The following is a 26,281-nucleotide window of genomic DNA, read 5'->3' on the forward strand; positions in this document are numbered from 1 at the left end:
ATAATGATAACGATAGCTAACATCTACTGAGCACTTAACTGTTTAGTAGGCCTAGTGCTGATTGCTTGAATCCTCATGAGAGCCCTATTAAGTGGGTACCATTATTAGTCCCATTTTGCAGATCAGGAAACTGAGGTATAGAGAGTTTAAGCAACTTGCCCAAGCTCGTAACTTCTAAGTTTTTCCAAATACATACCAAGGGCTTCCCATGAACCCACTTTGTTGGGCAGCATTCTACCTGCTCTGGTCATTGCCTCGCCCATGTCTGTGCTGCAATGACACCAATAGGTCTTGCACAAGACAGGCATATTTTGAGGGGACATTGAGAGGGCTTCAAGGGTAGGGAGTATGTTTGAGGAGATGCAAGAGAAGAACTGGAAAGAAGTCTCTGATGGTTGTTGCGTGGGATCCAGTGTTCTTTTGCGTGAGTCTGAGAAGAGAAAATATTTGGAGCTGCAACCCCAGCAAGGTTGCTTATTTCCATGGCTGACAATTAATCAGATATAAGGAGACTGTCCGTGGATCTGCTCAGAAAGCCAGGCCCTGTGCACAGAGTGCCTCTGACTGTTCAGGCTCGTTGGGCTGTCACTGAACATTGAATGTGCCTGAAGACTATTCAAGATGTTGGGTGAGTCTCAGATGGGTCAAATGGTGGCAAAATGGTGGCAGTGGGAAAGGATAGGGCAGGCCGGAGGAAACATCACCAAGACAGAAATACAGAGGGTGCCAAAAAAAATGTGTACACATTTTAAGAAGGAAAAAAAACTGTATTAAAATTGTAATACTCAATATATACTCATAACAAATGATGAATACAGGTCGTGTGTATACATTTCTTTGTCACCCCCGGTATATACATAGAACTTTGGAAACGGAACTTTGGAACTGATAGAGCCTTTAAAGATCATTCGGCCATGTTCTCATTTTATCATTGAGAGGCTGAAGGGCAGGGAGGCAAAGTGCCCCAGCTCATACCACTCAGGTGGTTCAAGACAGAGCCTAGAGTAAAACCGAAGTCTGCTCTCTCTGCCTGCATAAAAGAACACACCCAGTTAGAACCATCTGTGAAGGACTTACCGAAAACTGAAGGCTGTGCTAATGAATGTCTTGGCAGAGGTGTGACAGGAAAGAAATAGAAGATATGATTCTTCCCTCCTGAGGCTTACAATTTCCCTGGGGATACACGTGATACATAAATGCAAGCTCCAATGGCCTAATCATCCCACTTCCCTCATAAATCGAGCACCCATAGAAGAACAGAGGAGACACGACTTCAAGGGATAATCAAGATGGTAATCCAAAATGGGTTTCTAGAAGTGCATCCTGTTCCACGCTTGAGGTAGGTCAGAGGGGTGTGAATTGGTAGAGAGAAAGTAAAAAGCATTCAATGTAGAAATAAATACCACTTGTGCTGAAGGACAAAGGAGCAAAGAGTGAGAGCCATGAATACAGGCAGCAAACAGGTTTGTTTGGCTGGTCAGGAGAGTAATGAGAAATGATGTCATGAAGAGAAACCAATCTTAAAAACATTCCTCTCATACCTCGAGGCATCTGGCTGTCTGACATTTGAGAATCTGAAGAATCTGACCTGGTTTGATAGCTAAGGAACAAAACCAGATGCAAAACAATGAAATTACATGCATTGTTTCCCAGCACACCATGTTAACAACCATTCAGTCATCTTAATGCTGTTACCGAGCTACATAAATCAGTCAAGAATGATGATGAGGCTTCTTACTAAGTTCTAGGCAGGATGCTGAGCTCCAGGGTTACAGCGAAAGAATCCGACTCAGCCCTGCGTTGGGTGTGTTCTGTTCTAACAGTTCTAGGAGAAAATTAACAGTCTGGGTGTCATTCAAAGTAAGGAGACCTACCAATTCTCAGAAGCAGTGAATACTCAAGCTGTTTCGTGGATGTTTAAATGAGGAAATAAAGCCACTGGGTTTATTCTGCTCTGTCAGAGGAACAGGCAGCTATGTTTTACTCTTCCTGCTCTACTGGCATTACGGCTGCCTTTCTACTCCATTTCTTGGCGGGCTCTCCCTGAAGAGAGGCAAGGTTATTTTCTGATTATTGCACTGTTCTTATTGTGGACGTTCCTGGCGACCACTTTGTAAGACCACAGCAGGGGATGGGCGTCAGCTGGAACTCCCGTGGAAAAGTCACAGTGAAGGGCTCCCGAAGCTGAGGGAGGAACCTCTGGGAGGAAAGACCAAGGTCGTCTTTCTCATCTACTCATTCTCCTTTTGACCAGTCAGGGACTAGGCATTCCCCTCAAGTGCTAAACTAGAACTGACAGGAAGGAATCAGGTAGCAGGCAGAGGGTGGGATGAACAAGGAAAGGGTTTGAATTTTAAGAAGGAAAATACCTTGTTTTCGTTGAAGGACAGAATAGACAGGATTCCCTCCTGTTGAGAGGGAGCTGGTGGGCAAAGTGTGTGTCATGAGGGACTCAGCTCCCGCTCCCCGCACAAGAACGCAGGACATGGTGAGGCCAAAAAGGAACACCCACGGAGCCATAGGTAGGGGAGTCATACCACTATAGTCTAGCTGGCGGCTGGGTTGGAGACACAGGAAGCAGGAGCCACACGATGCACAATCCGTCTTCCGCTTCTCTGCCCATCAACCAACCCCAATTGCTAGCTGCAGTCCGCGCTTGCTAGCTCAGCCACGGCAGTTATGTTAGTGGATAAAGGCTAACTGATTACAGCTGATGGCCATCTGATCACAGCTGATGGCCGTCTACTACCCAAGTCAGCACCTTTCCATGTGAGCCTGGAAACTGCTCTCTGGGACTCTGTCCCCACAGGAGATGTCTAGATTAAAATAGGCCAGGCCATCAGATCAGTTTATTTCAAATAAACCAATTCAATTAAATAGACATTTCTTGGGTACTTAGTGTCTGAACCATTTGCATTAAGCCTGGAGCACCTTAATGTTTTTCTTCTCCCCAAATACGTTTCTTACTGTCAGACACCTGAAGTTTAGAAATTGATATATTTAGAAACTGATATATGCCTTTAGTCCTTTTTTTCTTTATTGTCATCCTTTGGTTTTTTTGTTAACCCTTTTTTTCCCATCGTCAGTTTGGCTATGCTGTGGGCAACCAAGGAGTTCAGGTTGAGGGACTTGCTCTGCGGCCTGCCGTGGAGCCAGCAGCAAGAATACACCCTGCGAACATTCAGGATGGTGTTGAAGTCAGTGGAGCAGCTGAGCCTTCGCATCTGCCTCTGTCTTCCTTTCAGCTCACTCCCTGGGGCAGATCGCAGATTCACAGTTTGAGGGTTGTGTGAATCTGCGTTCTCTCAGCTGAAAACCATTGCTTTCTAGACCTGCACGGAGGATTCTGTATGGAGAGCCCTGGGTCCTAAGGGGGTTATGGCAGCAGTGGAGGGAGAAGAAGAAAACGCGCTTAGCAGAGTAATGGCTTCTCCTCCAAGGGAAGAAAAGGTTGTTAGGGCAACTCAATTAGTCCCAGCTTAAAAGGAGCTTAAGACAACAAGGAGGACTTGGGCCATCCATCCTGAGATACCGTAATCCTAAATCTCTGTACTAAGAACTGGTCAACTAGGCATCAGGCTAGGGCAGATCTAGTCACTGCAACGTTCACGCAAGGTTTTCTGAACAGGTCTCAGGCTAGAAGCAGGAGGCTGTGGGCAACTGGAGAGTCATAGAAAAGTCTGTGCCAATCAGTGGATGACAAATCAGTTTTGGTCCTGTCTTTTATCAGCTGTCTGGCTTTGGCAAATATTTTTTTTGGAGCCTCAATGTACTCATCTGGGAAATGGGGAAAATACAGAGCGGGGTCGGGAGGCAGGCAGGTTTAAATTTTTATCACTTTCCAGCAGAAACTACCTTCAACCTTCCTAAGCCTCATTTTCCTCTTGTGTAAAATGAGGGAAGAATAGTTATTATCTCTATCAAAGAGTTGTAAGAAGAATTAAATATGATAATACATGTTAAGTGTTTAAGGCAGTGTCCAGCACATTGTGTTCAATAAATATTAGCAATGTATATAATAGGATGGGTGTGAGGATTAGAGAAATGCTTGCAAAGCATTTAACATGCTTCCTTACCCATAGTGGGTGTTTAATAAACATAAGCTATCACGTGATTTTGAGCAACCAATAAACATTTGTTGAACAAATATCCCAAGGAAAAGCGTGTCTTTTCATCTATGAATCATTGGCACCTAGCACTGGTATATAGTAGGTGTATTAGTTTTCTACTGCTGCTGTAACAAATTACCACACATTTAGTGCCTTCACACAACACACACTTATTACTTTACAGTTCTGGAAGCCAGAAGTCAAGAACAGCTTTCGTTAGGCTAAAATCAAGGTGAAGGCAGGGCTGCATTCCTTTTAGAGGCTCTAGGGGAGAATCCACTTCCTTACCTTTTCCATTTTCTAGAGACCTGCATTTCTTGGCTGATGCTCTCTTCCTCCATCTTCAGGCCAGCAGTGGAGCACCTTCAAATTTCTCTGAGTCTGACCCACTATTTCCACCATCACATTTCTTTTCTCTGAGCGTGTGATTACAGTAAGCCCACCCGGACAATCCAGGCTAATCTTCCCATCTCAAGATCCTTCATTTAATCCCAGATGCAGTCCCTTTTACCATATATGGCAACACATTCACATACTCTGGGATTAGGGCGTGGATATGTTTTGGGGACCATTGTTCTCTTGGTCATAGCAGGAATAAGTGCCTATCAGCTCTTCCTTCTAGAGCTTCTGCTCACCATGTGACTTTGCCTCATCTTTCTCATATTGAACAACTCTGCCCTGGACCTTCTATAAACTCAAGGATATTTCACTTTCCAAAAGGCCTTTCCAAATACTAGCAGTTTAGCCACCTTGCCTCAGAGACAAAGGAAGTTCCTGATGAAAGCAGGCATCTCAGGCCATCTCTTGTTCCCAAGTGAATTATAGCATCTTGATGTTTGCTGTTGCCAATAGGATCCTCTTTCTCTTATTAACTAATTAGTCATCATAGCTGCACTATGAGGGGGACTGTTTGTCTCTTTTGGGTTTCCGGATGAGTAAAGCAAGGTCTAGAGAGGACCCACTGGGGCCTACAACACCTACTGTATTGTAGATGTCAGAATGACTTGTGTTCTGAGTTGTACTTTCAGTATTTCACGTCTTTGTCTCTAACTGGAAGAGTGGAACCTTTTAGGACTTGTTTAAATTACAGCTTAGAGTCACGATGAGATCAAAATCCTCTTTGTTCCCCTCTCCGTTGGGACACTTTCTGGAAGCCTGCTGTCAAAAGAGTGTTTATGAACTTGTGACATGAAACTAGCAGGGACCCAGCACCTCTCCCATGGTTTCTCCCCAGGGTGGAAATGATTTACCAAATCATTCTGGCTTCCTGATTAAAAACTGGAACTTCTTTTAACAGTTTTAACTATAGTCAGTTCAAAGATGGTTGCCAAAATAATTTGTACTTAAAAAAAAATAAAGCCATCTGTTCAAGTTAGAAGAGCACCACAATTATTTTAACCATAGGTTTTTATTTTTTCTTGTTTTTTTTTTTTAAGGAGGGCACAGCTCACAGTGGCCCATGGAGGGATCGAACTGGCAACCTTGGTGCTACCAGTACTATGCTGTAACCAACTGAGCTAACCTGCCACCCCTTTAACTATAGTTTTGATTAGGGTAAGTTTAAGAACTAAGATTTGGGAACCTTCTAACAAAAGTAATATTCAGGCAAATATTACTTGGCCATACAAATATTCAGTAATTATTTAAAATAATTATTTAAAATACACTGTGAGATGCAAGGACAAAGATGGAGCTGAAGAGAATGCTCAGAATTGAATGACAAGAAACATGTCAGCATTAAGTATTTACATGTGACCATGTATTTGTATATGGCATATAACTGTGTTGATTAATACTAAGTGCTAAGAAGTTTACATATATTATCTCATTGAATCCTTACATCACTAAGAGTTAGGATTTGTCTCCATTTAACTGAAGCTCAGAGAGGTTAAGGTACTTGTCCACAAGTCACAGTTAGTAAATAGGAAACCAGGACTTGAACACAGGCCTGCCTATCTCCACAGCCTCTGCCTTTCACCTCTTATTCTAGTATACTCTAAGCGTTGGAGGAATAGGGTTAGCTCAATTTTCTCATTTTAAGTATGAGTTCTAGAGAGGTTAAATGATGTGTTGCTAACCTAGTAAGAGGTGATTCAAACTGTAGAGTGATTTCTAATAAATTTGCTACCATTTGTTTCTAAGGAATATGAAGAAAACTTCTGTATTAGCCTTTAGATTTCTGGAAGCAAACCCACGGTCTAGGGCAGCTCTGGGGTTGCCGGGGCTGGACAGAAAATGCCTTTGTTTGAGTAAGACAGGCTGGAATGAGTTAGATGGGAGATTGTCTTGGAGCTGAAAGGGTGACCTGCCCCCTATTAGTCACAACTGTCAAGCTTGGGCTTGAGCAGCAGTAGATTGTGGAGGCAGGGCACAAAACCCGGAGCAGGCTGGGAATGCTGACAGGCCATGGGCCTGTGCTGTGGGGGGAGCTCAGGTCTAGAAGGCAGGTGAGCAGACAGAGTCTCTGTGGGCTAAGGCGAGGTGGCCAGAAACCAGACAATCAGTCAGGACTGACCTCAGCTCCCGAGGCCCCAGAACCCAGCAGGCCCAGTCTTGGGGCCTGTGCATGCGAGCCCTGGGCTAGAGCCACGTCACAGGTGTCAGTGTCCAAGGCTAGGGCAGATTCCTGGGAGCAAGCTTGTACCAGCCTCTCCAAACACACTTTGGAGAATACCACACTTGAAAGAGAGCTAGCTGGTTTCTTTAATCCCAGAAATGGGGCAAGAATCTATGTAATTTTTTTAAAACATGCCTCATTATATATCTAGCATTGAGTTGGTCAAGGTTGTTGTTTGATCTAAAGATAGATAGTCATTCTTGAAATACTCTATTGATTTATAAAGGGCCAATATCTAGAATATGAAAGGGCCCTATTAAATAGACATTTGTTAAGGGCCATTGCTTACTATATATTAAATAATAAATATTTGTTAAATGAATGAATGAACCTGCATTGACATAAAGAGGAGGCCCATACTGTCTGGAACTCTGCTGGGTGGCCTACATAAACCGCCCCACCCTCCAAAAAAAAAAAAAAAAAAACACACCAAAAACCTAGAAACTACTCCATAGGTGAAATACTTAGTATATTTAGAAAGTAGAGAAACCATCTCACTCCCCACAAAGATGAAATTTCAACTTCAGAAAGACCCTGCATAAGAGTAGCTGGTGGAATGAGGGTAGACAAGCTTTGGTGAAGGTCACTTCCTGCCTTTCTGCCTCTTATCTTCTTACAGACTCCAGTGCACACACGGATTTATTCAGCTGTCTAAAGTCTGTATGTACCCGCAGCAGGGTAGGAAATGAGGTAAATGCCAGGTTATTAAATCTTACACGTGGGAGTATCTGAAATCAAGATTTTAGTCACTTTGACTCTGCCTTAAACACCCACAGGGCAGAAATGGCCCACAGTGCACTGACTGAGCACGAGAGGAGAGGAGAGAAACTAGAATATTAGAAGATACTCTGATATTTGTACCATATTCCATTCCCTTCTTTGCAGGTCTTTTTCTCTTTATCAAAAAATCACATCCCATTTTATGATTATTGTCGTGCGGGGTGTCAGGCGGGGTCTCTGCTCCCGCTCCCCACATAAGAACGCAGGACATGGCTAGGCCAAAAAGGAACACCCACGGAGCCATAGGTAGGGGAGTCACACCACTATACTCTCGCTGGCGGCTGGGTTGGAGACACAGGAAACAGGAGCCACACAATTCTCAACCCTCACTGCGCCGCTTGCAGGCTCAGCCACCATCTTCTTGCTAGCCCCCCTTTTTCTGCTAGCCTAGCCACGGCAGTTATATTAGTGCCCAATGGCTCACTGGTTACAGCTGACGGCCAACTAGCCACAGCTGATGGCCATTTGATCAGTCGATGGCCATTTACTACCTGAGCCAGCACCTTTCTATGTGAGGCCGAGAGCCTGGAAACTGCTTTTTGGGGCTGTGTCCCCACAATTATTAACACTTTTCTAGGTGTGTGAGGGTAGGAGCGAATTGCAAGTTTCAAAACCTTTTAGGAAATACAGTGCACACCTTTTTTTCTTTTTTTAAATTAAATTTCTTGGGGTGACAGTGGTTATTAAAACACAATTCCTTTCAAATTTCACTTTTAAAAATCCTCCTGCCTGAACTCTGGGAAATTCTATCCAATCAGGTTTTAACAGGGTACATTAGGTAACACTGAAGCAAATAAGGAAGAAATAATGACATCTGTTATTTTTAGGTCACTTGGAGACAACAGAAGTTTTCCATTCCTCTCTTACCACAATGGGATTTTTTAAAGTAAAATAAACTTCGAGAATTAAAAACCTTTCTGAGGAAATAGTATTTATTTATTTATAATTGTGGTAAAAATGCATAACATAAAATTTATCATCTAAACCACTTTTAAGTGTACAGTTCAGTGGCATTAAGTACATTCATACTGTTGTATAACTGTCACCACCATCCAGCTCCAGAACTTTTTCCAGTTGTAAAACAGAAACTCTGTACCTATTAAAGAACTGTCCATACTCCTCTCTTTCAGCTCCTTGCAAATTACCATGCTACTTTCTGTTTCTATGAATTTACTTCTTTAGGTACCTGATATAAATGGAATTACACAGTATTTGTCTTTTTGTCACTGATTTATTTCCCTTAGTACAATGTTCTCAAGACTCATCCATGTTGTAACACGTGGCAGAATTTCCTTCTTTTTTAAGGCTGAATAATATTTTATTATATGTATCTCCCACTTTGCTTATCCATTCACTCATTAATGGACAATTGGGCTGCTTACACCCCCTTCGCTACAGTGGATAGTTCTGCTATAAATACGGGTGAGCAAGGAAGTAGCAATTTCTTAACCTGGGGTAGGTAATACGTTGCCCAGAGAAGAATGAATGGAATTAAGGTCTCAATGAGGGGAGGAAATGGAAGAGAGGAGATACTGGTGAACCTTTGAAACATCACCAACTATGTCAAGACCTCAAACAATTTTGCTGTAAGCATCTTCGAGTGTATAAGTAGTTTCTCTTCAAAACAAAAAATTTTAAATGAAATTGTTTTCTTCATGGGCTTAAGGATCCTATTTAGTCTTTAATGAAATATTTAGGAATAAAAATTGAAAGAGGAAGTAAAAATGTTATATTTATTAAAACCCGGCAAACCACAAAAGATTCAAGTGAACCATCCATTTATTAGGAAGCTAGAATGGTCCCATAAAATGAAAAGTATAAAATAAGTTTTTTTGAACAGCATATTATCTATAATCAATATTAATCTATATTGGATGTCAACATCTTTTTTTTTCTAAAATTCATTTTGATACTCTTAAGTATCTGGAGTCAATTATCTTGTTGTCTGCCCAGTTTGATTACAGTGCATTTTTAAAGTACTGGAGTATGTTTTTCCCAGCAAAATGGAAATGCAAACAGATGGAGACTAAGTAACTGAAGCTAATGTTAGTCTTTTTCTGCCTGAAGAAACAATAGTAGAAAATTTTAAATGTATCTTATTTAAGTAATTCCTATTGCAGACAAGAAGTCTATTTCCCCCCTCCCATTTCAACGATTAATAAAGGACTAGACTACAGGAATATTTAAAAATCCAGGGACATGTCTCAAGAACCTTTAGTTGTGTGAATGTCATGCATAGTTTATCTCTGAAAGACTGTGAGTCAGAAAGGATGGGAAAAACATCTGGGTAGAAAATAATAGTTTATCTAGCGATACATTTTGCAACATCTGATCCTTATCTTCTTTTTAATGGCTATCAAAGAGACGAAAAAGACTTCATAACATAAAATTCCCTAAAAGAAATATTGTTCTGCATGTGAAGTGTATATGACTGATATTTTTGCTTTCTTCTAATTAATTCACAAATATTTCTGGTTTTCTTTCTTCAAGGTTGGACTAACTCAGAACAAATTAATAGAAGATACTCAGGAACTAATCATTATAAAAATTTATTTTTCAGAATTAGACCAAATTCCTGCACAGGTTAATCTTTAGGAAAAAAAATTAAAATGCCAGGGTTAGACTACATGAAGAGAACAACTCAGAGAAAAATGGATGTCTGCCAATTGCAGAAACATGTTGTCCAGAAAAATCACTGATTGTAAAGAACATCCTCTTTCTTTATATAAGCTACCAGATGTTGTTGAACTGAATTTAAAAAAGAAAAAAATAAAAAGCTGATGAGTCATAGGGTGCAACCACAGTTAAGAAAAGTTTAGCAGCTCTCTTAATTACAGCATGTTGTGGTATGTGTAATAAACAATGTTAAATAAAGAGAAAATGTAGATTCTGTACTGAAGGGAAATTTCAATTGATGTATTATAAAATACTGTTTAAGCCACAATGATAGAGAAAAAGATGCTATTTGAATGATATTGAAAATAGATGCCATTTAAGTGAACAGTGGTTAAATACAGTGTGTGATTTTAAAACTACATTAGGAAAAACAACATGGAGGTCCCTCAAAAAACTAAAACTACAACTACCATATGACCTAACAATTCCACTTCTGGGTTTATCTGAAGAAAACAAAAACGCTACTTCAAAAAGATATATGTACCATTATGTTCATTGCAGCATTACTTACAATAGGCAAGATAAGGAAGCAATCTACAGAGGGTACCAAAAAAATGTATACACAATTTAAGAAAAGAAAACCCTGTATTAATATATACTGATAATGAAAGATGAATACAAGTCATGTTTGACTCCTGCAATTACAAGAGGTGCTCAAAATGGTTACCATCAGCATCCAGACCCTTCTGATTATGGCAAAACACAGCTTGAGCAACGTTGACCAAAGAGTTAACATTGCTTAAAATGTGTATACATTTTTTGGCACCCCCAGTATGTATCCATTGATAGACAACTGGATAAAGATGTATATATATATACACATATATATATATATATATATACACACACATACATATATATGTGTATATATTTTCACAATGGAATATTATTCAGCCATAAAAAGAGTGAAATATTGTCATTGGTGACGTGGATGGACCTAGAGGGTATTATGCTAAGTGAAATGAGTCAGACAGAGAGAGACAAATACCAATGATGTCACTTATATGTGGAATCTAAAAAAACCAAAAAAAAAAGAACAAAATAAAAAAAATAGCTAGAACAGATTGGTTGTTCCCAGAGCGCAGGGGGGCGAAATGAGTAAAGAGGGTCAAGAGGTACAAACTCCCAGTTACAAAATAAATAAGTGATGGGGATGTAATGTCCAGCATGGTGACTGTAGTCAATAATATTGTACTGCATATTGAAAGATGCTAAGAGAGTAAATCTTTAAAGTTCTCATCATAAGAAAAGATAAATTTGTAACTTTGTATGGTGACATATGGTAACTATTGTGATAATCCTTTTCAGTGTCTACAAATATTGAATTATTATGTGTTCACTTGAGACTAATAAATGTTATATGACAATTATACCTAAAAAACCAGAACAAAAAAACTCCCAAAAAACAACAACAAAAAACCCTTACATTAGAGCCAATCCATCTAAAAATGTCTTGGGAAACATTTGGCTTTTGATAATCCTGAGGATAACTTTATCGAGTGTGTACTGACGGAGAGATTCATCAGCACGTATATTTTAAAAACCAGAGAAAAATGCCTTTTACATCTGTCCATTTAGAAAATCTTAATAGCTTCATATAGTTGAAAAGACTTTGAGAGATCTGGGCCATCATTTCTATGACCCTTCACTTCCCTCTGTGCCTCAAAAATACATTTCACAGAATTTTTTTTTTTTTTGTCAAAGTTTAGTATGATATTATAGTGTCTGATCAAACAAAGAATTGAGGAAATGTCCTCTGTATAGCAGAATAAATCCAGGTGCCATGTTAGGCCATTCCTTCTCTTTCATTTCAATGCAGGGTAGGAACACTTAGTATGGTTTTCAAAAGTGGGGGTTCAGCCTTTCACTTCCTACACATTTAAATTAAACTCTAACAGCCCCAAATCGGCAACTTATCCCTAGATTTCTCTCTAAGTTCCTTTATTCTATCTTTGAAGACTTAATATCTTCTTTGTAATTTTCTGCTCTCTCTTTATCTTCTGCATTGTTTCCTAAAACTTGTTATTCCCAGAACTAGTGGGGGTACTCTGGAAAGAGTATTAATGCTTAAGTCAACAGGAAAAAATAGGTTTATTAACACCATGTCATGCAATTAACAAATATTTATCAAATGTCTATTATGTAGCAATATTGTGAATATTGTGTTGGCACTGATGACAAAGAGGAAATGACATTTCCTGCTCTATCATTTATGCAAATGTCTCCAGAATTGGATGTTCATATGTTGAGGTGGATACCTATGACAGATGAGCATGGGCAGAAAATACTAAAACTTCTATTAATGTTTCCTAATTTAAGTCTGAAAATAAGAAACTAAGTCTTACTAGCATTCAACAAATGGAAAGCCATGGGAACCCTCACTTAGCCCATATGTCAGATGTCACATGTCAGGTATAGTATTTAAAATAGTTGGAGCCTATAATGCTGAAGGGTTGACAATACAAGGTGCTTGTTATACATGTTTCTGATTAGATTACTTTGGGATTGCTTACCTAATTTTATGTTCTCTAATGGCTTTATTGAGGTATAATTGATATGCAATAAACTGCCCGTATTTAAAGTACACAATTTGATCAGTTTTAATGTATGTATATACCTGTGAAACCATCACCAAAATCAAGATAACTCAACACTGATAAAGTTTCCTCCTGCCCCTCTGTAATTATTTCCTTCCTCCTTTCCCGACTTTGTTCTCCCATTCTGTCCGCTGGCAACCATTGATCTACTTTCTGTTTCTATACATTGGTTTGCATTTCCCAAAATTTTATGTAAATGGAATCACACAACATGTTCTTTTGTCTGACTTCTTTCACTCAGCATAATTATTTTGAGATTCATCTATTTTTTTAATGTGTATCAGTAGTTCATTCTTTTTTATTGCTGAGTGGTATTCTATTGTATAGATGTACCACAATTTCTTTATCTATTCATCTATCGATGGACATTTGTAATGTTTCCAGTTTTGGCTATGACAAATAAAGTTGCTATGAACATTTAAGTGCCTTTTTCTAAATATATGCTTTGTTATGTACACGATAGGCCTCTTTTGAATACAACTATAAGGATTTGTGCAATCATTAAGCTGTGTAGTGTAAGTCATTTTCTCAGGCTACTGATGAATATTCTTCAAAAGCCTTGCTAAAACACAGATAAGATAAATCATATCAATTTTTTTTTCCAGTTAACCAACTCTGTCACTCAATATTCGGGGATCAGATAAATCAGACAGAGCAGTTTTCATTATAAAGCCTTGTTGGTTGGTATTCAGTAATGTGTTGTTTTTAAAATGTCTATTGATTTGATCACTGCTTTCAGGAAAAGATTATGTGTATATAGTTCAGTTCATCTAGTAATATTTATTGTGTTTTAAGGAGCTCTCACCCTGGTTTAGTTTCTTCACCAAATTATTATACAATTTCTTCATACAAAAGTGGAACTGCTTCTAAAACTGGAATTTACATATATAGAACACTTGGCAAGCAAAATCTATTTCACTGTTTCAAACTTAAGCATCTTAATAAAAATAAAACTGCTCTTTTGACACTATCAGTGGGCAAACATGTATTTCTACCTTTATAATGAAGGAACGCTACTGTCTGGTATTGTTCTTTTTATCATTTCATATTTTCCCATGTAGCTAGGTAATATTCTGTAGTTCTTAAGAAGCTATGTAAGCAGGCACGTTTTCAATGATGCATTATGACCAGTGAATAATCAACTCCTTGACTTATCTTATTAGTAGAAAATGTGCAGGGCACACAACCTTTCTGTGGCAGACTTCAAAAAACTGAAGATGGCCACAGCAATCTATATCCCATTCCACATGGTCTTACAATATGATGCTGCTATTCTTTTATTGAGTGGTGGCAGTTTATGTTCTCTCCCCTTGAGTTTGGACAAATCTTTGTAATTGCCTTGACAAACAGGATGTTGTGGAAGTGAGCCTGTCAAGTGAAAGGCAATATGGCTTCCACCTGGTTCTTCCCGTGTTTTCCTCTCTCTCTCTGCACTTGCTATTGGAACCCAGTCTTCATGTTGTGAGGAAGCCCAAACCACATAGCGACGCCACGCATAAGAATTCCAGCTGATAGCCTCAACTAAATTTCCAGCTAACTGCCAACATCAACCAGTGGACAAGCCTTCAGATCAGAGCTACCCATAGAACTTTCCATGATCGTGGAAATTTTCTGTTTGTACTAACATGGTAACTTACCACCACGTGAGTCGATTAAGCAATTGTAATGTAGCTAGTGTGAAAGAGGAAGTGAATTTATAATTTTATTTAACCAGTTAATTTAAATTTGAAAACTATATGTGGTTAATGGTTGCCCTACTGGATAGTTTAGCTTCACAGCCTTTGAGTCTTCCAGCTGAAGCAACAGACACCACAGAGCAGAAGCAAGCCATGCCTGCTATGCCCTCTCCATAGTCCTCACTCTTGTAAGCCATGAGAGGTAATAAGTAATCATTGTTGGTTTATGCTACGCACTTTTGAGATGATTTGTTACACAGCATTCAACACCAGATATGCTGTGTGTGGGTTGTTTTTTGCTTTTTGTCCTCTACAGCAAACAAAAATGCGCAAGTCTCTCCCTTCTTTTAACAGTCCTCTAGCTATGGTTACGTGTCTCTTCTCTTCATAGCCGGTTTCTTGACTGAGTCATCTATACTGACCATCCTTACGCACAGCTTGTTCACTCACTAATCAACACCCACGAGGCTCTGGAAACAAATGAGGTCACAGTAACCTAAGTTCAGGCTTATTTCTTCCACTTGGAACACGCAGGATTTCAGCACCTGACCCTGCCATCATTATCCCCCCTACTTATTTCTGAGCAAAGCCCACTTTGGCTGAAAAAGTCATCCCTTCCAGGCTGAGATATGCAAAAAACCCATCTTTTTTGAGTGGACTAGAAAACGATACCCTTTTTAGAAACACACCCCTGCTGGAGGGTTGATGTAGGCCTCAGCCAGAATCTACAGCTTTGCAAGCGGAGTGTGGGCTGGGTTTCAGCCCTGACTTTCTCCCCTTGGTCAGGCGTCCTGGCGCAGAGCACCACCAGCAACAGCTGTACAGCACATGCAGTAGCCATGTCTCTGGGATGTTCAGAGCTTTCTCTCACCATGCCTCTCAGGGGCTGCTCATGAGACCTCTGGAGGGTGGCATCTTGTGAAGCACCCTGGATGTGGCCACCCTTGCGAGCCCAGAGTGCTCCCCAAACTGCAGAATCCTTGGCATCCTAAAACAGAGCTTTCCTACTTCCTCCCTGTGCCAAAGCTGTGCCATGATCCTCCATGAAATGTGGAGAATGGTCTGTCTGCCCCACTGTGTGGCATGAAGGCTATGGCACAATGACTACCATGAAAACAACTCTTTCAGCTGGCAGCTTTGTCTACTCCTCTCCACAGGGTTAAGAACAAATCATGGGGTGTGACTGGGGCCTGGAAACAATGCCGCCCCCTCCTTAGACCCTTTCCATTTTCTGCACACCTGCCAGCATCAACGTGCAAATCTCCCTTCTACAATTCTCCTTTTCCCTACATGAAACGAGGCTGCCCCCAGTCCTCGGATATCATCTGGGGATCCCAAAGGAACTTTATTATAGTATAGTAAGTAAAACTCCCAAATGCTATTTTTGCTCAAATTAACCAGACATCTGGGCAAAAGGTGTGAGTTAGGGTTTCAAGCCCCTAGAACATATTATCTCTATCTCAGAAGACCTAAAACATGGCAAACATGTTCTATCCAAAGACATCCAGAACTTGAGCGAGGTACATCAGGATTTGAGTACAGTTGACCCTTGAACATCGTGGGGATTAGAGGCACAGTCAAAAATCCATACGTAACTGACTCCCTTCAAAACTGAACTACTAATAGCCTACTGTTGACCAGAAGCTTTACTGATAACATAATCAGTTGATAAACATATATTTTGTATGTTACATGTACTACATACTGTATTCTTACAATAAAGTAAGCTAGAGAAAAGAAAATGTTATTAAGAAAATCATAAGGTTCATGTGAGTTTTTCAAATTGTTACAAATCTCCAAAACACTTCCCAATATATTTATTGAAAAAAATCTGCGTATGAGTGGACTGGTGCAGTTCAAACCCATGTTGTTCCCGAGGCAACTGTATTTGCAGTTCACATTGGGGAGTACGTGGTTCAATGTGTGATACATTCCAGTCCAGGAAGAAAGGTCCACTTTATAAGGAGGGGTTCTAATTATGGAAGATCCCAAAGTATTACTTATTATGTTATGGTATTACTCTAGTAAAAATATTACTAATTATTGTAACTGAATCCAAATTTTCCCAATGAAACATAACTCTCCCCTTTTCTTTCTATTCATCAGCTTTGGAACATTAAATTAATTGGTTATTAATCAGGTAATAAGCTTTTACATTTTTTAATCAAGGTTGAATAAACTCTGTGGGATTAAATAGACTAGAGTTTTGCAAGAGAAAAGGAAATACTATTTTCCCCAAGATGACATTCCTGTCAAAATGTTATCTGATAAGAAAAAATTGCAGGAATAATTAAACTTCTTATGTATTTAATGGATTTTTTCTTTGTTAACATTAATTAGTGCAAGTCCTTCTTAAAATCTTGTGAAGTATTAGGTTGGTGCAAAAGTAATTGTGGTTTAAAAGGTTAAAAATAATTGCAAAAACCGCAATTACTTTTGCACCAACCTAATAGATAAATTTCCTTTTTAATTTGAATAAACATAAAGTCTTCAGAAATTACACTGATGGTTACTAAAATACATTTTAAAGAAAATATGTCAATAATACATACTTTATAATTTTACATTTAAAATCAAATGTCTGAATTATTTTCAAATGTGTCCTCTGATATAAATGTGGCAAAATGAAAAATTGTGCTTAGAATGTTAATTTTGATAGTTCAACAAATAGTCCAGTTAGAATGATCAATGTATAGCTTGGATACTGGTTCCTCTACAGAACAAAGCTAAAAGGAATTCCCTTTGCCCGTTTCCCCCTTGGGATATCTGGGTGTGGTTTATTTTCTTCTCTGGATGGAACAAAAATATGCAGGAAAATCTTCTTCTACAACTAAAATTCCTTGCGCTTACAAACAAGCTTAAGGAGGAAAAAAAAGCAGCAGATCAAGCCTGGCTTAATCGTTTGCTTATACTGGTGCATATATTGGATTTTTTCCAGGTTAACAAAAATAAAGCCACAGGGAAGATATATGCAGTAGTATATTTAAGCTACCAGCTCCCACACATTTTAATGGCTGAAAGAATATAAAAAATATGAAGGCGGAAGAAAAACAGTAAGCAGTTATGAAACATAACAAGGTTTCTTATTCTTTATTAGTTTAAAGGAAGCTAGAACCTGATAACAATAGGCTACATATGGTTCAGAACCAAACAAAGACTGCTTAATTATTTATTTTGCATTTGCTCCTTTTAGGAAGTGAGAAAAAACAGCTCAATTGGCACTCAAGTTTATTTTCAATTAAAATCCCCATAAATTAGAAAACATCTCATAAAACAGGGAAAATGGAAAAAATGTTATTCAGAAAAAACTTTCTTATGTATGCTTTTTTTTCTGTAGTGCCTTGGATTGTGTGCTAAGTCTCAGAAGGCCACTTAAAAAATAATTCAACCTCTGTGTTCCTGTTTAGGATAATACATAATAGTGTTTTTTCCTTTGGTGCAAATAAGAGGAAAAATTTAAACTTGCTTAGTTTTGAGCATTGAAAACGCTTGCCCCTCCCCCCAAATTCTGCCATTTGCTCATGTCCCACATGAATAAAAGGATGCCACTTAGAAAGCAGGGCCTTGCTGCCATTGTATTTTTTCTAATTAAAATTCAGAGTATTAAGCACAGTTGAATACATCCATGCATACATGACATACCGTTATTACATACCGGAAGCTCCACTCAAGAGCACTGAGCAAAGCCTCATTTCATAACATCATTAAGATTCATTGTATGCTGCGGTTCAGAAAGGCTTTGTCAAAGCAGATAATAATGGCCTGTCAGAAAAGCGCAAACAGAAATTTATATTAAATTGTCCTTTCTCTCCTTTTTTAGTATGGGACTCTAGTTCCCAGTATGTGGATTCAGAGCTCAACTTCAAAGGCTTCCAGGTACTTAAGATTGTGAAATGTTACCAAAATAGAGTATATACATATATAAAAAAAAATTAAGTGCGAGATACTTGAGTAACTAGGTGGGGGTACAGCAATCAAGCACAATGACAGTATCGAAACAAAAGAAGGTGTGGCTCAGCAGTGTGAAGGTAGACAGAACTCTTAGTCACAAGGTGGAGTGTTTAATTTGGAACAAGTCAAATAAAAGTCTTGCTTTCTTTTCCTTGAGAACCTTTGATACTCTTTATGTTGTAATCTCAAAAAAGAAAGCTGTCGCATTAAAACATTTTTTTCTTTTCTATCCTGCTGAGTGAAGATGCCCGGGGAGACAAACTTTACATGCTGGCTTCCTGAGTGCAGTCGTAAATCATGATGTTATCTGGAGATTCAATGGGGAGAATTTCATTCTTTAGACTCGATACTTTTCTTTACCGTGTTCATTGATCACACATATGTGCTGAAACAATAAAGGATTATTTTTTTTCTTTTTCAATTACAGTTGACATACAATATTACATTTCTTTCAGGTGTACAACATAGTGATTAGACATTTATACAACTTACAAAGTGATCACCTGATAAGTCTAATTTCCATCTGACATCATACATAGTTATTACAATATTACTGACTATAGTCCCTTAAAAATGCATCAGTTTCTTAACATATGAGATACAGAAAACTTTATGCAGTAATAACAGAATGTCATCTGGTAATTGGTTACTGTTCATTTAAAAATATATGTGTGTATTTGTGTGTGCGTGTGTGTATGTAAAATCTAAAGAGACTCATTCAAATGCTTGACAAAAATTTCTTTGTTGTTTTAGTTTTGAGCCCTTTTCTGAATTTAGCTCTCTGGGTCTATGACAACCAGAAATGCTGAGGGAGCAGTATTGGTTAGCTATAGTGGAGATAGAAATCTCCTACTGGTAAAATTACAATCTCTAGGGTGAATGGAGAAAGAGCCATAAAAAAATAATATTGACTCTTATTTGACCCTTTTTGGGTAGCAAGAAATGTATCAGGAATATTTTGATTGCAATAAACAGAAATGGAGTCAGGCTAATAATGTAAATAAAAAAGGGTTTTATTGGTAGGATACTAGGGTAGCTAATGGAAACAAAGGAAGGGCTGAGCAAGAAGCAACTGGAAAGCAGGAATAGGGGTGCTCTGGACCTTAGCCCATGGCTTAAGCCTAAAAATCCCTTGGCCTCTGTGACTTTTGGGTTAATTTCTAATTCTTAGGGGAGAGAGAGAGAGAGAAAGACAGAGAGAGAGATTGAGGAAATTGAGAGAGAAAGACTGGTTGGTCCATTTTGGGTAAGAAGTCTATTTCTAGATCTGAAATTCAGCATTGGTCAGGGTCACATAGCTGGGACTCCATGTCTATATGTTATTATAAAACCATTGCTCCCAAACTGGGAACAGTTATGAGCTGCTGTATGGCACTGTAATTGGCACCTGCTAGATTTCAAGCACAGACACAAAACAAGTTATAGGATATTGACGATTACTATGGATGGGTGGGCATAGTGAATGACTTGGAGAAAAACCCACATCAAGCCATAGTTCTGCTTTTAGCTTCCTTATTTCTTTAGTATAAAACAGAGATAATCATAACGGCTTCTATCACCCTAATTCCTATCTTGCGGGATACAGGGGGAAATGAATTGAGATTATGCATGCAAAGTGCCCAGAATATTACTGGCATAAAAGACAATCAGGAAATGGCCGCCATCATTACTATTATTTCAATATTTTTTAAACTGATAAAACTGTTTAAGAAAAGGAAGGTGGAGATTTGCATGCAAGACTTACATTCAGATCTCTGAAGTATTCATTGTAATCTAAGGCATAACCCACCACAAATAAGTTCGGAATCTCAAATCCAGCATCTGAGGAGAGAGGGGTAAAAAAAACACAACAAAACAAACAAACAAAATTTAGGTAAGTATAAATGCTATTGTTGGCACTTCAACAGTGAGGACTTTTTATTTAGGCAGAAGCAAGTGAGAAAAGTGATGGGCAACACATAGGATGAGCCCAGTAGGGACCTGGTCCAGAGTGAGTACTAAGGGAGACAAGACAAACAAGCAGACATACAATGAAGAATGACTGTACCCCTGGTATTCAGAGCTGCGGAAGGGCTTGGGCCCAGCGGGTAACGAGAAGTATGCATGAGTTAGTCACGTAGCCCTGTTGTTCCAAAGCAAGTTGTATCCAAAGACACAATGCCAAAGGAAATACTCTGGAAAGCCCAAAGTGCAGAAGGTATTATTACAATACTGCAGCATGTGGACAGGTAGATGCACAGGCTGTTGCGACTAGGAGGCGATCCTCCCTCTGTACTCGGTGTCCTCGGCCAGATAAGGGCTGCAAAGCAAAACTTGGGAGACAAGATGAAAGGAAATGAGATTGTTCAGCTTGAGGAAGAGAATGCTGAGTGTTTTTCCATGCTAGTCTTGGAGTCCACAATGCAAATGACACTAATGCGTGTTTTATCTCTGTTAAGGGCAGAAGGAGAGTATATGGATTTAAATGCAGTATGCAGTACTTAGGTTAAGCAAAGGAAGAATGTATTGAAAAGATGACATTTATTGAAAAGGATCCTTAAGGAACAGACAGTAGCTCTCCTTCTTTGGAGGTCTTAAAACAGAATAAATGTGCTTATGGTCCAGTGGTTTTCCAAACTCAAGTTTTTTGGAATCTATGTTTGTTTGTACAGTATTGCAGATGAGAGATGTTCTTGCTTACTTTTATGAAACTGTACTTTGGTGCAGCCAGTGGACTTACAGCACAGAGGAAGTTACCTCCATGGTGACAGCTCACCACCATTTTGATCCCTATGACCAAAGATGCTTTCACATGGAAAAACCGGTTCTTGCTCACGGAAAGTGCTTGAGGTGAGGGACTTATTTTCTAGGGGATTGCATTATGTGTCACTGTTAGGAAGCCCCTTTGGTCCTTTCAAACTGTAGGTTCTTGAGAAAAATAAAGAGGAGATGCACAAGCAGAAGAGAAGATTGTCATTGAGCATATAAAAGGTGTCGAGTATATAGGAAAGAATCAAATAGGAGAAAGAAACAAAAAGCACAAAGCCTCAGAAATCCAGGAAGAAAGAAGAAACAGAGATTCTGAGCTGGCTAAAAGAATATTAGTAGCCCCCAGGGAACCCCAGTTGTAACGATAATGACTTTACAGTGAGTAAGCAAACTTGAGAATAGGCGTGGCAACTCAGACTGGGAAAAGCCAGTTCAGAAAGCCAAACCTTCAGAGCTGTCATGGAATAAAAGAAGGACGTTGTTGGATGAGTAGGACTGGAGAACTGTCAAGAATCAGGGGGACCTATCTCTCGCTGGTAAAGGGGTGCAATTCCTACACTGATATTTGCAATTGCAGATGTTACTTACAGATATAGTGCAGCCAGAAGAGCAGTGATTGGAACCAGACTGGGTTCAACCTGGGTTCAATACTAACTTACACCTATAGCTATATGACCTTGGCAGGCGATTTAACCTTGTTGTGTTCAATTTCCTCATCTGTAAAGTGGGCATAACAATACGAGGACTGTTGGGAGGATTACATGTGTCAATCTCTGTGTAGCTCTTGGAATAGTGTCGGGCACTTCACAACCTCTTACTAGTGTTTACTGTTACTACTTTATTAATGTTGTTGCTATGAGTGACAAGAAATTTGTAATTAGTTGGATCCATCTGAAGTGAGTACCTTTCAATTTCAGTTAAAACCTTTTTTGTATAGTATCTTACATTATTTCCTTAGAAGATTTCTGTTTATTAACCTGTCCAAGCTTAACTACATTCAGAGTATATTCCCCAAGCCAGTAAAAGACAGGAATACACGAATACGTCTATCTGCCCAGAACTGACACTGCCTAGATTTAATACATCCAGCGTAGGAATGAAACTTGTTTTTAGACTAGAGTCACTGGCTAAATGTCACTGGCACATTACCCATCCATAGCATGCTTCTCTTGCTGTAATGTTTGTTCAGCTTGCTGATGAGAACTGTAGCCAAATTATCTCGGAGGCTTTAGAGCAAATGGAAGTTATAAAAATGAAGCTGAAGTCTGCCTATGCAAGTGAAAAAAAAAATCACCTCCAGTGTTATAATAATAAATAATCAAGCTGCTTGTTTATCCTTTTTGCCCTAGAGGAGGAAAGTCTTTCAGAACACACGTCTGAAGTCAAGTGTGAAGATAGTATCTAGAGATACTTGATCTGCTAATTCTGTTATTTTTTGTGTGTGTCTGTGAAGTTATATTTTATTTTAATTTTTTATAGAATTATAGTTGACATACACTATTATATTAGTTTCAGGTGTGCAACAGAGTGATTTAATGCTTTTATACATTACAAAATGATCACCACAGTAAATCTAGTTATTACCTGTCGTCAAAGTTGTTACAATATTATGGACAACATTCCATATACTGTACATTTAATTCTCTGTGACACTAAACTTTTGTTTGGAGGTGGTAGGGAGATGTCTCAGAGTTCCCTTTCTGTGTGCTAAAATTCAGGCTCACTGAAGGTCAGCACTGTGCACTGTCTGGTTGTTCCAGAGACAGTATAGGAGAATCCCCCTAAGGGGACAGTGGCCATGGCAGGACTCCTGTGTGTCCGAGTCAGTCCAGCAAGTTCAAGTCTCCTTCCACCCCCTAAAACTTATTAGCTGAGTTCTTTGGAGGTAAGGGGCTATAAAAAACATAAAAATCAAAATATCCATGCACACAATTGAGTTCCTGTGAAAGATGTAAATTAGAATTAAGCCCCTTGTTGTAAAGAGTTCTATTCTCACTGGCAAGGCTCGGAGACCATAGGAAATTTGTGGGACTACCAGTCTTATACGTCTCCCACTTCACATGGAATGCCGTAAAATAGGAATTTCTTAAACATAAACCACCATCGCCAACCAACCAACCCATCAACGAACAGAAACCAGAAACACTTACAGTCAGGTCTAAAGCCATCACTTCTAGGTGTTCTCTTCACCAACAAACTACCGTTAAAAAAACAAACAAAAAAAAACTTTAATGAGCCAAATAAAATCTCTGTGAATTGCAAATAGAATCAAACATCATTAAAATATGTATTTAAAATGTGTTCTTTTCTCCTTGAGCAGGTGGGGCATGATCACAGCCCTCTAATTCATGCTGCTGCTACTGCGGCACCACCTCAGTGATTCTGGATAAAGGGGGGTGGAGTGTGGGGAACTGGCACCACGACCCAGCCAGCTGCTCCTGGAAACAGCTAGAGGCACAGCAAGTAGGGACTGAGCCACAGCAAAACATGTCCTCTTCCCTTTCCTCTCTCTCAGGCAAGCTGTCAAATCGGCTATTTGTTTAGTGTGGTCAAACCGTAATACTCCAGAGCAAAAGGTCGCTGGTTTGGGGTAGACTGCACTCTTTGAAAACAGCACCCTGTGCTAGCATCCCTCTTGGACATGTTTGAAAAGACAGAAACAATGATGATGTGATTGTCCTACTCACCTGGCCACCTTAATCATGTTGGGCTTGTATTTCTCTAAGCGACTGAGCAGCACTTTCATGGTCCTCCCTGTTCCAACAACATCCTTTGCAAAGAGGACAGACAAATTCAACCAAATGCATTTGGGCAGCATAATAGATTTTTCATCCAGACAGGTAATTATATTCCTTATTAATAATGCATCGTAATTAGAATTGCCATTGAATTGGAGTGAAAGGAGGAGGCAGAGTTGGTTATATTTTTTAGACAGGTGCTTCCTTCTGGGCTTGGGAGAATACATTGGTATTTCCTCGAATCCTTGAGCTGTGTTAAAAGGCTAAATTCGGCCTTTGGAGAGCATGTGGGGCTCCTCATTGAGTACATTTGGACTCGTGCACGCATATTCAAGGACTAAATTTGGCCCCGAGGTTATGTAATACAATACAGGACGCATGAATTTTCATGGACATGGGATGTACGTCTGAATACACTGAATGGATAAACACCTTTCCCTTGCCCTCCCCATTCAAGAGGGGCCTCTAAGCCTGGGAAGTGAGATGTGTCTGGACGGCAGCTGGTGACAGCCCTTGAATTCTGAGGGTGCGAGGCTGCAATAAGCTGAGGCTCATGTCCGCTGATGAGCTGCTGAGCAATTAGAGTAGAATGGGCAGCACGAATTTATTGTCCTTGGGACAGAAATCAGCTGTCAGGAGCTGATTGTCAAAACAAGAGGTCTGAATTTAACCAGGGTTGGGCAATTGATTTAGCTAGAGGGTCTCTACTTCACGGGTTATGTCTCAGCCAGAACTGCAGATACATATGGCACACACAGGCAATTGTGTAACAAAAGCTTGAAAACAGGCTCCCTTGAATTTTTGCCATCTGATAAGACAGGTGTGCTCTTGAAGGAAACACGGACATTTGCTGTATTAGTCCACTGCTGCCATAAAGGCTGTATTTTTGTCCTCCCTGCCTCCCTCTCCCGCTCCCTGTTCCCTCCCTTTTGTTCTTTCTTTTTTAAAAACACAAAAAACAATTAAATTAAATCATAGCTTTCCTTTGGAATGCCATTCTAAAATTGACTGTATTTTTTATTTGGATGCTGAAGGTAGAAATGATCAAAGTCATTAGAGGTTATGAGCAAGACCACTCACTTAAAGGCGAAGAGAGTTCTAACCTTGGCTTTACTAATAAATAAATTGGGTTCTCAGGGCTCGTTTCCTTTTCTTTAAAAATATCTGACTCACAAATAGGCATAAGAACAAATTTAGACAGTGTGAAATTAGATATAAAAAAGGACAAAGTACCACACAACTTGCAAAGCTTTTTTTCTTGGTTATTTCAAGTCCGAGATTCTAGCTGGCTTCTAGGCAATAAATCTGGACAGCCAATAGGGATCCAATAAATCCCTGGCCAATTCAATGACAAGTTCTATATTTTAAAACTCACCGTTAGAATCTTTCAACTTTCAAATATGGGTAAGGAAAAGTCGGCTTACCTCAACAACGAGGACATTCTGAAAAACAAACACCAGTTATTCAGAATATGATGCAAATCTGGCTCACAAGATAAACACACATTTTGCTTACAGTTAGAATTTCTCAATTTGCTTAGCTGGACCTCCCCACTCTATCTAACCCAAATGCTTGGAGACAATCTCGGTGTTCCTGACTCATTTTTACGGTCTCTCTGGGATTACTTGGTGTTACAATATTAATATCTTTATTTGGGTTAGGAGCAGGCTTAGCTTAGACTCTGTTACCTGTCTGAGGAACTACCCATAAAGTGACCCCACCTCCATAATTCTTGCAAGTGCCCCACCCCTCATTCTTTGAGATACAAAGCTTACTATGCCTTTTACCAGGGAAGCAAAGCTGACATGAACTGCATTGTTAATGGAGACAACGCGCAGTAGAGGGATCCCATACTCAGCTGTGACAGAGCTAATCCTGAGTAGCCACCAAAATCACTGGGGATTCTGCACTTACTTTTGAATTTTCAACCCCGAGGAAGGAGGTGGGCTAAGGAGAGGGCTGTGAGGTGCCTGGCTTTTAATTTTAGTGACCTGGTGAGATTCATTGCTATGTACTTTCAATACACTCAGCGACTTCTCCCCTAAGAACACTGATTATGTTTCATTTTAATTTCTTGTTTGATACCCGTCTTCCCCACTAGACTATAAAATCCATGAGGGTGGCAATCATGTTTGTGTAGCTTACTACGTATTCTCAGTCCCCAGCATAAATACCTGTAGATAGATGCTCCGTAATTATTTGTTGAATGAAGGAATAATAACTGATTACACTTATTAATGAGTTAAAATCAACCAATTAAATGGATTAGTAGTTACATGTCAATGCTGTCCCACCAAATTAAAATATGACTGTGTTAATATGCCATTCCAATTAACTAAATGGTGTGGATAGCCCCTCAGTGTTATGGTGCCTTTCTTTAGATGACCTT

The 26,281-nt window shown here is 39.4% G+C and overlaps 1 protein-coding gene across 3 annotated transcripts in view; it reads right to left on the bottom strand.

The window, feature by feature from the left end:
* Positions 1–17,521: 17,521 nt before the first annotated feature.
* The window catches only part of PRTFDC1 (phosphoribosyl transferase domain containing 1), an 88,362-nt gene continuing 79,602 nt past the window's right edge, over positions 17,522–26,281 (bottom strand). For 2 of the 3 annotated variants that reach the window (XM_033100514.1, XM_033100515.1), the window contains exons 5-9: positions 25,317–25,334; positions 23,842–23,924; positions 23,305–23,351; positions 20,151–20,227; positions 17,583–18,791 (exon numbers count right to left, since the gene is read on the bottom strand). In XM_033100514.1, the coding sequence (XP_032956405.1) occupies positions 18,744–18,791; positions 20,151–20,227; positions 23,305–23,351; positions 23,842–23,924; positions 25,317–25,334 (273 nt within the window). In that variant the 3' untranslated portion in view covers positions 17,583–18,743. Of the gene's footprint in view, positions 18,792–20,150; positions 20,228–23,304; positions 23,352–23,841; positions 23,925–25,316; positions 25,335–26,281 lie in introns of all 3 variants that reach the window. The other variant, XM_033100513.1, reaches the window with a different exon arrangement.

This window comes from Rhinolophus ferrumequinum (genome assembly GCF_004115265.2).
Source record: "Rhinolophus ferrumequinum isolate MPI-CBG mRhiFer1 chromosome 5 unlocalized genomic scaffold, mRhiFer1_v1.p scaffold_110_arrow_ctg1, whole genome shotgun sequence".
Taxonomy (NCBI): Eukaryota; Metazoa; Chordata; class Mammalia; order Chiroptera; family Rhinolophidae; genus Rhinolophus; species Rhinolophus ferrumequinum.